Genomic DNA, 13,817 nt, shown 5'->3' on the forward strand with positions numbered 1-13,817 from the left:
TGGAGTTTCCTTGGAAACAAAAAAGAAATGCTTTTACGTTCCTTTCACATAAATAAAGTATGTGGTTGACAGCCTGTTCCAAATCGGTTTGTTGCATATTTTTAAATAGTTTAATACTGGGGCACCCCAAACCGATTTTTTTGTTCAACTTTTTAAATAATTCTAAAGATGGCACCCAAATACAGGATTCGTAGACCATTCCATAAATTCAGAGGCATAATTTGTAGGTGTGACATAAATGGCACATAATAAACGTGAAACTGCATTATTTTGTGCCGTGGTGCGTGTTAATTAGTGGTAATATTTGTTGCTGCTAGCACATTTGCAAAGCTAAGCAAGGTCTGGTGTGGTTTCAAATTGCATGGGGGACCGTTTGTTGAAATTCCTGCATTGCAGGGGATTGGACTAGATGACTCCCAGCCAGGGTCCCTTTCAACTCTACAAGTCTGTGAGCCTATGATTCTATGAGTGGGTAGCTTACAGTACCTAGGCACCTGCTGAACCTGACATCTCAAGTTGCCTATCCCTAACTCCAAGCCTGCACTTGGGGAGAACTGTTACACTCCCATCAAGCAAAATATGAAAAATCAACTTCTAGTTTCTTACAGAACTATTACTGTGCTTTAACAGAGGCCTAAAACATGACCCAATACTCCTATAACTCCTCAACCCCGCACCACGAAAAAGCCTGCCCTTGAACTTACCACCTCCTTAAAGAGGCAGTAGCATTTGAACTAACGATAAAGAAAAAGCTTAAAACAGACCGTACATTTATGTAAGATTAAGGCAGGCTGCAGATTACCTTTCACAAGACCAACTCCTAAATCTCACCTGTATCATTTTACATGTACACCTCTGTGTGGACCAAAGTGTCATCATTAAAAAGTTATTGCTTCCACAAAAGGGGGGGTGCAATCACTCAAAACGTGTGGTGAAACAAAATCCATCCTGCTCACCAATATTATGGCATAATAAGTGATGGTTTGGCAGTTATACTTTGCCAAACGGTACTACTACCTGTTCTCTTGTGGAGCTCTATATTCTTACCGCTTTGTATGAAGAATTATGCAAATGAAAATTATCTTCTACGCTAGCAGTTCCCAAACATTTTGAGTCGTGGAGCACTTTTCAGGAGAGAAATTCATCATGGAGCACAATCGTCACCCTTATGCCAAAGACACGTATTTAATTATTTTTATTTCCAATCTCTTCGTGGAGCACTTGGAGATGCTTTGTGGAGCACCAAGAAGAAGAAGAAGAGGAGGAGTTTGGATTTGATATCCCGCTTTAACACTACCCGAAGGAGGCTCAAAGCACTAACATTCTCCTTTCCCCTCCTCCCCCACAACAAACACTCTGTGAGGTGAGTGAGGCTGAGAGACTTCAGAGAAGTGTGACTAGTCCAAGGTCTCCCAGCAGCTGCATGTGGAGGAGCGGAGACGCGAACCCAGTTCTCCAGATTACGAGTCTATCGCTCTTAACCACTACACCACACTGGCTCTCACCAAGTGCTCCCCAGAGCATAGTTGGGAACTGCTGCTCTACAGACAGTGGTGAAACTGCATGCTCCAGCACCTGGGGTGGAGAGCAGGCGGGAGCGTGGCTGGCATGCCGCTGGGGGTGGTGGTGTGTGTCCTGGGGGCGTGGCATGTCGTCCTGGGGGTGTGATGTGCGTCCTGGGGGCATGGCACGCCGCCTGCAGGGGCATGGCACTCAGCATAGTGGGGGTGCGTTGCGCATGTCCGGGGGGGGTCCACGATGGTGCCCCCCTCCCCGATGGTGCTGGGGATGGTGCGTTCCCCCACCCCATCCCGTTCCTCTGCCAGTGTCTACACACACAGCCTTATACAGAAATAGGACTCCTGTGGTCATCTGTATGTTTAGCTCCAGCCAGCACAGCCAGTGATCAGAGATGAGGGCAGCTGAGGTCCCAACAACTTTAGAAAGGTCGCAAGTTATCCATCCATGAGCTGGTCACATGAATTTTGGACCTTAGGCAGCCACAGATTTCATGCATTTTAACTGAAAATGTTTGCCTGTTTTATAAGCGTCACTTGCAGCACCCACACAAAAAAAATTTACTTAGCATCCCTATTAATCTGTAATTTGGTGAAGTATTTATACTACTTATAAAGTTGGTTTACAATTTTGTTTATGCAGTGGTTGCTGCTTTAGAGGCAAATATCCATCAAGGAGAGCAATTTGAAAGTACCAATCCCTTCTCTAAATGGAGACAAAAAGATAAAATGCAAAGGTTTTAATTTGTTCAGTAGTTATGCCAAGTGGTATTGTAGTCCTTTCCCCTAATCCTCAACCCCAACCAGCATGGCCAGTGGTGATAGCGGCATGAGGACAAATTCCCCTATCTCTGCTCTAATGTACATCCTCTCCCATTGTCAGTGGCTTGTGCATTGTGAAAAACATCAACTTTGTGTTTAAAAATTCGTGATGCAGTAGTTAGTTTAGGTCCCTGCTGAACAGCAACAGGATTTTTTACCTCCTAGTTATGTCAGTTTTCTATATGCCAATGTCATATTTTCCCAGAGCTCGTTAGATAGACATGTCCCCAGATACAGTAAATGATGTGGGTGGGGAGACCGCATATGGAAAAGTATAAAAAGGAACTAAAATGGAGTGTCAGCAATTCTGAACTGCAAAATGAGGAAGGTCTTATTCCCAGAGGTTATTTCTTAAACACAGTATCAAAACAGGCATCAAACTGCATTTTAAATGCATAGCCCACGCAAGAAAGGTTAGCACTCTGTGAGGGAACCTGTGTGTTTTAATACTAGATAAGGATATATAGCAAGTTTGTTGCTGTGGTTACTCGTTGGCTAAATTTAGAGCTTTTGAAGCGGAGGCTAACCGACAGCCAAGATTTAAAATTTGAGCCATATGTCTTCTGATGGCTTTTGGTTTGCCAGCAATCAGCACAGCAGGCAAGTATGCAGATTTTCTTTCTTAAATAAAAGCTTGGATAGAATGTGACATCTAGAGAAATTGTATTTGCCTCAAAAAGGAGTTTTGAATGCAAAATTGAGCACCATTTACGAACGGAACAGAGGCAAAGATTACATCAGTAATAGGTGGGGGCGAGGCGAGGGGAAGAGACAGGAAAAATGTGGTCAGACTATTTTTCTCTCTTCATCTGAGATCTTCTTCTTCCACCTTAGTGAACTTAAGTGGTCAATAGCTCTGCTGGCTTTGGGTCAAATGTCCCCTGCAAAATTTCCTAAAGTTTTTGGGTTTTTTAAAAGACTGAAGTACAATACTAATTGTATCTACTCAGAAGTAGATCTTGTTGAATTCAGTGGCACCTACGCTCAGGTACCGTAAGTGGGGTTAAGATTGCAGCCTAAATCAGAATACTTCTAAAAATAAACATTCCAAACTCAAGTTTAGCAACACCAGCTTAAGTAGTCCAGTCTGTAACTCATACACTTTATGCCTAGTTTGAGACAATGCAGATAAGTATCATGCAAACAAGAAAAGAAAAGCCACCCGGGCAGAACACTGCTATCAAGATTTTTTTTTTTTTTACCGTCAGCAAAATGTGTGAAAAGTCTCCAAACAAAAAGGTGCAAAAATGATTAAGACCCATACCATCCTGCCAAAGAACTTTTAACCCAATTTACAGGGGAAAAGCAGCCCCAATGCAGTGGGATAGATAGAACATAATATTGTGTCGTACTTTGAAGACCTACAAGCAGGCAATACCGACATTGTACAAGCCTAGCCACTTTCTCCCCAACATGGCTCTTTGTGGGACATCCAGACTTCTGCTTGTCTGGCTGCGTTTCCCTGGGAAAACCCAATCTTTTAAGGTTTTCCATGGATTGACATTTGCTCCCATTCAGCACCAAGAGCGGGTTTTTCCAGGGGAAATAGAAAAACGCTCAACCCCATGCCTAGAAAGTACAGGACAAGCAGAAAACCGCTCCGACAAGCAGAAGTGTGGACCAGCCCTTAGGCAGGATGGTCTTGGGTTCTGATAAAATGGATCAACTCCATGCAGACAGCAGAGCTGCCAAGTGCCCTCTTTCCAAAAGCAGCCCTCCCAGCTTATGTACCCAAGTTATGCAAACACTAAGGGAATTCCAGAATCGGCCTTTGACAGAGTAGCTGTTCCAAATGAGAGCTAGAAGACTGCAGTACCAAGTGCCTAAGGACCAACACGAATCCAAAAACCATGGCCTCACAAGATAAGTGTTTTACGTATTATTTTGTTACCAATGTTAGAGTCAGAAGTTCACATGAATATGTAGGAGATGATCTGGTTTGCTTTTAGCCTATGGGAAGTTTCAAATGGCGCATTGTCAAATTCTGAGTTCTTTCAGCTTGGCCCAGTCCAGGGGCAGTTTTGGCTGTCAGGGTTTCTCTGACAGATTTTCTACAGTAAATATTGAACTAAACATTAATGTTAAAATATTTGGCTGAATATAGCATTAAAAAATTGCACCAGATGGTGAGTCAGAAAGTGTGCGGGCACATTTGGAGTGGGAGGGTTTGTGGTGGCCACCAGCTGAAACCATTATAAACAGAATACACATAGGCTCTGCAACCTGCATGTCTAGGATACAGCATCCTTCTCCCTTCCCCAGTGCCCTATCATAGTCTGAAGAATCTCACCTCAACCTCTTTAATACCTTCCCATCCACTATAACATATCAGCCCAGGATACAGTCTGAAAGTGTTACACGTGACTGTTTCTTCAGTAAGTGATGTGAGATTTAAGGTCCGTACTGTATGGTTGAAGGGAAGTATTGTGTTATTTTATATGTTTCGTTTGTGGCGGATATTGAGCTTTTAGCTGTCACCAACCGTTGACCTCTAGTGTAACAGAAATCTATGCTGAACAGGTGAGATTTTGGATGCAGAACCTTCCGTGGATCACTTTTTCAGGGTGCAATCCTAACCCTACTTACCTGCAGGAGTAGAGAAGGTTAGGAGAACTGCAGCCCTAAACTAGCTGATGGTTCATTAAATGAACAGAAAAGACACTGATATTCAAGTGAAGAATTTGTTGTATATTTATTATTCACAGTTAATTACTAACTACCAAATGCTGCTGCTGAGTTAAAGGATTAAGTACATAGGCCTTTTTTTATTTAAACACTGATTTTTTTTTAATATATATATACACACAAGACATTATGTCTGCAAGGCTGCATGATATACACCGATTCCAAAATAAGAAAACAATCAAATGGTCCAAGTGTAGAATGCCATAGATTCCTTTTCCAATCATTTCAGAAAGAAGAAAGTATGGGGGAGAGGGAAAGAAAAAGTCAGCTAGCAAGGAATGGGTGAGAAATCTATACGCTACAGGGTAGCTTTTTCTTTCATCTGCTGGGAGAAATGGAAGTGTAAGGCAGAGTCCATCTCAGGAATAACACACTTGTAACACTTAGTATAAAAAGGCACCTGCCAACACAGGAATTTTCCCCATTTGGGCGGAAAAGAAGATATCTGTGGTAGCTTTGGGATCTGTTGTTGGGATGAAAGTTTCAGCCATGTGGCTCAGCAAAAGGAAATAAGGTGTGTATTGGCACAAAGAGCTCTGCGGGTTGCTCTTCCCTGTCCAAGTCCATTCATAAAGCTATGAATGGCTTTAGTGAATCTTATCTGGGGACGCAAGATTGAAATACAACCCCCAACAGCCTGCTGTAAGTTGGAAGAAACACAACTCCTCCAAGTATGTAACACTGGCATGTGGAGACAGGGAAAATCTGAAGCATGAAGATACCAGATTCCTCTTTTCGAGAACAAGTCAACGACTCTAATCGAGACCCAGTCTCTCTCATATACATATATATAGCATGTGTGTTTATAAAGGGGAACTGAACTGCTTATCACTAAGCATCATCTTTAATTATATACTTGGAAAGCACCCAATGTGTAATTAAGCACAATTTCTTGATGCCTCCCTGTAATATTTTTTGGGGGAAATGACAGTTTCACAGGACATCCCAGAATATTCAGTCTCCACCACATGGCAGCGTCATACAACATGCCACATTCTTCATAATGGTGCAATCTCTCTTTTCTCTCAAGGGCCCCTGGCTGCAGGTCCTAGCCCTGCCTCTTGTAGAACACTTTATGTCTTTTCCCACCTGGTAATAAAGAATATCAGGTGCTTATACACATTTTAAAGCTCCATCTGGTTTATGGAAGGCTTCGTATTTAATAATAAAGCTACATCCCTCCCATTCAACCCCTTAAATATTTACATAAAAGCAGGGGGGGAAATCTGAAAGCTCTGGACTGTCCTTTTAACTTAAAAAAGAATAAGGAAATGAGGGAAAGGCACTAATGGAAAAATAGAAGAATGTGCTCAACCACACACTTAAACAAATTTTAAAAGCTGTCATGGTTAATGAGAGCATGATCTAGCTGTAGCAGAGAATTTGTCACGACAGCCTGCAACTTGTGGTGGTACAAGCCCCACCTTCTTCCCTTTGCTCTGAAGCAGCTGGGTTTTCAGATGGCAGGGTATGTAGGCGGAATTAAGACCCTATCTTACCCAGGCAAAATACTGAAGGCAAAAGTAAAGTTGGCATATGGCATGTGTGTGTTTTGCTTTTAAACTGGGTAGTGGATTTGGTTCCTTTCTCGGTCCCTTCATGAAGGCCGTTTGCATAAGTAGCAAACACCAGCAGAGCTTCTCCCTCTTATCTTCCTTGAGTGGCATGGCATGGACTTCATATAGCATTAAAACTTCATGCACTGATGAACTGGTGTGTCAGCGTTGGGGGAGAAAGGACAAGCGAACGAAAGGGGCCACCCGGAAGTAACCGAAGAAATCTGTTAATATCTATTTAATTTAAAAGGTAAGTTTTGGCGCGCAAGTTGGACCCTTCTCCTGTCCCCTCCCCACAAAGTTCCATACTGAGTGGGGGGAATAAAGTGTTCCCTCTCCGGCAGAGAGGTGACTCAGATTTATGGCCTGATGACTGGAGATCACTGGCTGCACTTAGATTCTGAATGTGTACTGTTTCTCCTGTTTCCTTAAATAATCTTTAATAATTTGCTCTAGATGTTCCGGTTCACTGGGGTCACGTAGTTGCGTGGAAACATGCCTGTTTGGTCATGGCAGGCTCCCTTCCACCAGTTGGGATCAGAATTGTCAAGGACCCGGATAAAGTCTCCACGGCGAAAGCCCAGCTCACCTTCCTCTTGAGGGTCAAAATCAAAGAGAGCCTGAACATATGTGGGTTGCTGCAGACCAAAGAAAAGAAGGGTGAGTTATTAATTGCTCCACACATCTCCAATTTTCATTTTCTGCTAATGGTGAGCCAGTTCTGGATCCAGTCCTGCCTAGATGCAGTTGCTCACCCCTTGTGTAAAGCTACCAATTTGGCTTCTACTTTTTTTAAAAAATAGAGTACACCACATAAAATTAATATACACTTATGTTAATGCAAAAACTGTTTTGTTTTTCTTGAGTCCTGTTTTTTGCCTACCAATGAACCTGCATTGAAAGGGTACACTACTCACTAAAGAATCAGGTAAACAGTTTGGCAAGTGTTGCTAAATCTGCATTATCACTGGAGGACCAAGAAAAGTCTGTGGCATGCAGTGCCTTTCACGAGTTAAGCTTAATGGACTAGCTGTGAACCTTCACTGGCCGAGGCGCTAGCTAGTAGTGCTACCCATGTACTGGCAAGCTTGAGATTAGACTCCTGCAGGAGTAGCCAATGTGAAATACAACCCCCGTTATATTTGACCAATGGATTGGTGAGAGTTGCAGTTCAATGTTTGGAGGGTACCCTATTGGATTACTGCAAAGCACTGTATGAGAGGCTGCCTTTGCAAACTTTTCAGAGACTGCAAACAGTAGATCTCAGTAGTATCCAGAGCAAGCTATAAACAGTTCCAAACACTGGCTGTTTAAAGCCCTAAATGACTTGAGAGCTGGTTATCTGAAGGACAACCTTCTACTTCCACGTGAGATTTCCCATATCCTGTGTTCACCTTCAGAGATGCAACTTTGCTTCCTACCATTCAAAGTTAGGTGGGTGGCGATACCACCTTATCGGCTGCAGAACCGCCTATTTGGAACAGCCTCCCCCAGGAAGTTCACCTTGTGTCAACTTTTGATAATTGGTGGTGGTGGTTGTTTTTTCTTTTATTCATCCAAACATTTGAGCAAACTGAATTGCAACCAGTGCTAATGAGAGCAAAATGAAGCCTCACATAAGGAAATTCTCTGCCCAGTTCTCACTACTGTAGCCTCTACCGTGGCAGGAGGCCATAGGCAATCGTGTGGGATGGGACAACCCACATGGGGCAACCCACCACCACATGGATCTTTTTATTTCAGTCTTCTGCTTGACAGTATTGACGGTGTTGTTGCTGCTAATTATTTTTAAAATCAAGTTTCTGTGTGCGTGTGTGTAATATGCACAACAGCCTGGAAGCCTTATAACAAAGGGAGGCTTGTACATTTTCTAAGTGTGGTATCCTTAGCCAGAAAGAAAGGCACTGTAGTAACAAATACTATAAACCGGCAGCCTCATACCCGGCCTTGCTCAGGAATTCTAAGAAACCAAAGTATCAGTGCAGTTTTGAAAAGTGGAGTCTGCCATCTTGATTCAGAATGGTGCCCATTTGTATCCCAAAAGAGATGAAAACTTGCTCCTTGATCTCAGGAACCATCGTGCAAAATTTGCTTACAATATCTTAAGAGGTGGCTAAATACACAGTGGACAAAGAATGCTCCAAAATATATAGCAGGTATTAGAACTGTGCTTATACTCCAAACTGTAAAATCCCCTAAAACACAGATTTGCGTAAGGTTATTATTGAATAATATAGAACATTTGAAGATGGAAATGAGGCAGAACTCCACTCATGCTCCTTTACCTGAGGCACCTGCTCAATGTCTCGAAGAAATATCTGCTGATTCCTGGAGACAGAGGTCGATCTGTGATAGTCTACCAACTCATTCAGAGAATTGAACTTTACCACCCAGAGGAAATACTTGCCAGCCCCATCTCGAAGCACCTTGAAGTGCTGCACATCATTTCCAAATCTAAATAGAAAGAGAAGAACATGTTCAGGCTTTTATTTATTCTTCTAATGTGTATGCCAATGCATGACAGGTACTATTGTCTGCTGTTGCTAAAGCAAACATTTGCACGTACACAGGCTAACAGTCGAGCATTAGTCTCAGACAAGGCATGAGTCCAAGGAAAGGACTCAGTTCTTTGGAGATATTTGGACTTCTTCAGAATCCCAAGACAGACTGGATCAGAGGTGGCCCAAGGTGAAGCAGGCTAGCTCCAAGGCTCTGGAATCTTGGGAGGGTTCTTAATAACCTCGCTTAAGCCTTCCATAAATGGTAAACTCCAGGCAGAGAATAGGAGAGGAGGCAGGAGAGGAAGGGTGCCTGTAAGTGACAGTTCTAGCTTCAAGCAGGGAATGGCTTTACCAGGACTCTCCTCTTATTTCCAATCTATATCCTTTTGATATAGGATACCAAAAGAACATAATAAACTTTGCACTTTCTGTGGCCTTGGTGCAAACTGAGCAGATTTTTTTTTTTTAAAGACGTTAAATATTGTTTTTCATTTGTAACTCCCTAACCCCTGCATCTATCCTTCTGAAATTTTGCAGGGAACGTATCTGGGGGCATTTCTACATTGTATATTATGTTCATCCAAACACAAGCATATCAAACCCTTAACATAAATTTCACACTTTAAAGGCATTTCACATAGAAAGCCTTGCGGCTATGCCTGAAATTTGGCAGGCTTTATTGCCCTCAGAAGTGGCCACTATGCCTGCAAATAATTCTGCTCAATATTAACTACAGGTTATAGGCGTTTCTTGCTTTCACCCTAATAGTCAATGGGAATGACATCTGAGGCTTCAGATAATTAGGTGAGTTAGCCACTTTCCTTTGACATGAAGTGAGGCACAATGTTAATCCATGCCAGCGAGGCAGGCACTGAGTATTTTCTCTCTCTCTCTAAGCTAACAGGACCTATTGTTGGTTCTAGGCAAATATGGATTTCAGTGATTCTTGAACGATAGGTGGCAGTACTGTGCTATGAGAAGTCAGCATGTGTCACTGATTACCAGTGTTAATAAATACATATGCTGGTTTTATAGTAAAGGTATAATAAACTATTAGAATGAACATTCTATTAATATCTTGGTTTGATATTCCCATCAGGTTTTCATTTGTACCAAAGCTGATCTATTACAATGTAGGAGAAGACGACTGAAAGAAACACTTGAGGACTATTCACAGAGTCTAGAACAAAAGCACCAAACTTCTACATACTTGGATAGTCAAGAATGCCTCTCCCCTTACAATTTGAGTAGATTGCATGGTAGCGTTTGGAAGGGCAAAGCTATGCAGAAGGACTCAGCAAGGTACATGTGGTTTTCTAGTTGTACAGTATCAATTCATGTAGCTAGAGTTTAATAATTATTTTTATTTGATATAAAGGAAACAACAGAACCTATTTACAAAAGGCGATTAGAGCCAAGGTGGAAACAGCACCTTATTTGGAAACATGCAAGTTGCTGAAGGATACCTTCAGAGATGAGAGATTCGGGTGATAAATCAATGAACACAAAGACCCTTAAAAAGTGTAGAATCCTGGAGTTAACAGTGATTTCCCTAGGGTATTATGAAGGATTCTATATATTTGAAAAGCATTTTACAACTTTACCAGCCCTAATTGCAAAATGCCTGAGGTTCGAGAAGGAAAGCACTAAAAAGCAAGATGGTCAGGGGTGGAGGGAGAGAAGAGAAGAGAAGAGAAGAGAAGAGAAGAGAAGAGAAGAGAAGAGAAGAGAAGAGAAAGCAGGACAACCAATAAGCGCCCCCATATATGAAGTTACTGCACCAACATTTCCAAGTTTTGTAGTCAGGGAAACAAGGACTATATTTTATAGCAGAAATAAGAATAATTCAAATAGGCTTATTTCACCTGCAGTTTAAGTGCAGAACATGTTTATCAACCAACTATAATGCAACACTTACTTGACGGAGAGAGAAAAGTCCCCGGGAGCACTCTCACTCTCTCTTATGAGGAAGGCACCATCATGTCTCTGTTTGCCCAACATCTCCTCAGCTTTTGCTCGGGGGATCTTCCCAAAAAACCACCTGTGCAAACACAGTTGAAAATTAAGCATAATTCAAACTCCAAAAAGGCAAGTTTGGATATGTTCATAGCTGGGAAGTAATCTGACAGGTATAATCAATTGAACTGTTCCACGAGGCTGCACTTAAATAATGTTTTTAAAAAGTAATTTTAAAGACTGGAGTGATATAAAACTGGAGATTACATAAATAATATCAAGTTCCAGTAAGTAATAGATACCACTTCATTTTTTAATTTTTAATTTTTTTTAAAGTCAATTTCCTCAACGTCTCTTGATTTAACAATTTTTGCCATTTTCAAGGCTTTTAACCACTGCATTATAGGAAGAGAGGCAAGAGAATTTGGCTGAAACAATGAGATTCAGGATTAACAAGTTATAGATTCTTAGGGAACTTCTCCCATCCTTTAAAATTATTTGTAGTGATTTAATTTCTTTACTTCAGATTCCCGACAGCAAGCATTCCCATTGAAATAAACCACACACACTCTACTTTTAGCAAAACCAGCATAGTGACTATTAGGGCAGATAGGATTTTGCATCATTTTGCAACTCTGCTTTATGGGTGCCAGCTATAGTTGCTACCTAGGAAAGCTTTGTTTTGCATATACTGAATATAAGCCCCCATGATTAATGGCATTTGGGGGAACACAGTTTAAGTTTACAAGTGCCTTTAGGACTATTCACATTGCAAACCATTTTGGAAGGTAGATCACACAAACCCATCTCAAACACTTAAGAGACAATGTGGTATGGTGGCTAAAGGAGACTCTGCTACAAGTAAGGAAGTTTGAAATCAGAAATGTTTGCCTATGTCATGAAGTCATGACTTGGATTTAGGCAAGCCTCCTTCTCAGCCTCAGTCCTCTGCCCCCCAAATGCAATATGGGGGATAATACTGACTTTATAGAATTGTAAGGATTACTAGATAGTGCACGTTAAGTGCCTCAAACACTAGAAAGCACTTCACAAATGTTGCATTAATGCCTCTCTGTGCTTTCCATTGCAAGATCTGTCAATAACTTAAACACTTGTCACTGATACTTCTTAGTAGTTAGAAAAATCTGGCTCTTGCCGGAAGCAATGGGAAACACACAAGGCTGGTGGATTGATTCCCAGACTTATGTCACGAGAGCTGCATCTGTTCATCTTCTGATTCCACTTTCATATGTCAGATATAGTATTGGAATTGCCACAAAACCAACTTTAGTTTTATATTGGGGCTGCATTATATGGCTTATTCTTCCAGAACTAGACAGAACTTTTCTGTAAGCACAGTAGTGATTCAGACAAAAGAAGCATGGTCTGTAAGTTTACATTATGTGCAGATCTCTGCATGCATTCTTGACTGCCTGCATTGTCGGGTTTGGTCAGAAAACTACATCCCAAACTGTTAGCAACGTCTACAAGAAAACAAAAGCCGAAGTGCACTTGCAGGTCTGCAGTTCACGGCTAGTGTCTTCGCAAGGTTTCATTTCTCCCTTTCCATGTACACGTTGCCGTGGGTTTCTGCCTCAGAAACTCAGCAACCACAATTTCAGCCTCTGAAAATGTTTGCGGCCAGTCACCATGGAGCCATGTTATTGAGAGCGCAATATGTTTCACATTCACATGCGAAACGTATCAATAGAATGTAATTGAAGCATGCTTCCTTATTACAGCAGTCAACCAATTCAAAACCAAACATTGCTGTTTACTAATGGACAAAGTAAGCTGCACTGATTGTGTAATGTGTTCAACTTCTTTTAACAGGGCAACTCTCTTTGCCAACTTGTAATGCCTAAAGGCCATTCCTCCTGATAACCAGAGCTATCCTGAGGTAAGGTGTTGGGGATCTGTAGTCCTTAAAAATATCAAGAGGCAATTGTTATAGATAACCCTAAGAGGGGAAAACACAACTTCCAAAACAGAATAAATCCAGCAACAGCTTAACACCAAGGTGGAATCTACACACATATAAAAAAAGCAGTGAAAATAGTTTTTTAAACTGTCGCTACCTAGTGACACATTTGTATAATGCACTTTACAACATATTTAAAACGTTTTATTTGTAGCTGTGTAGCTGAGTCCCAAGATAAAATGAATGACATTAAAACAAGTGTTTTTTTAAACAAACAAACAAACAAACCCAAAAATAAAACACTCAAATATTTTAAGATGAAAAGAAAGGGCAAATAAGGTCCTAGTGCCAATAAGAATACCAAATAGGTGCCCAGTGAGTCTTTACAGAAAAGGCATTCTACAACTGGAGCCCCAGCAGTGAAAAGGGCCTTAGAATATGACCCTAAAGTCTTGTTAGCAAAACTATGTGACCATGTGAATTCCTAGAGAAGAGCTTGCAGTCGCTTCACACTTTTCCATTTCTTTTTATTGATGCCCAATGTTGAGCTAAGCCAAGGTTTGGTGTAACATGTTCTCCAAACTGGGACTCATGGTTAAGCTCTCTGCTCACCAACCACAAGTTGTAGCCAAGGTTTATTCTTGCTTGTTTGCTTCCTACATTTGTGAAATTTCATTCAGTGTCTCAAACAGACACCTGTATACTGAAGTTTTGGGAAACATAAAAAAATTCAAATCCGACCAGTTGACTGCTTGAAACAGTGATGATTAATACAGTAAAATTCTTTAATTGGCTGGCAGCCTTAGAATGACCCTATATTGAAATTAAGCCTAAGTAACTATGACTAGATTTGCACAAA

General features: G+C 41.4%; 1 protein-coding gene across 1 annotated transcript in view; it reads right to left on the reverse strand.

Annotated features, from left to right (window-relative positions):
* Nucleotides 1–5,006: 5,006 nt before the first annotated feature.
* GRB2 (growth factor receptor bound protein 2) overlaps nt 5,007–13,817 on the reverse strand; it is a 49,761-nt gene continuing 40,950 nt past the window's right edge. Inside the window, exons 4-6 of the mRNA XM_082204699.1 lie at nt 11,000–11,122; nt 8,866–9,034; nt 5,007–7,218 (exon numbers count right to left, since the gene is read on the reverse strand). Of these exons, the coding sequence (XP_082060825.1) occupies nt 7,033–7,218; nt 8,866–9,034; nt 11,000–11,122 (478 nt within the window). The 3' untranslated portion in view covers nt 5,007–7,032. The remainder of the gene's footprint in view (nt 7,219–8,865; nt 9,035–10,999; nt 11,123–13,817) is intronic.

This window comes from Podarcis vaucheri (assembly GCF_965113315.1).
Source record: "Podarcis vaucheri genome assembly, chromosome: 2".
NCBI lineage: Eukaryota > Metazoa > Chordata > Lepidosauria > Squamata > Lacertidae > Podarcis > Podarcis vaucheri.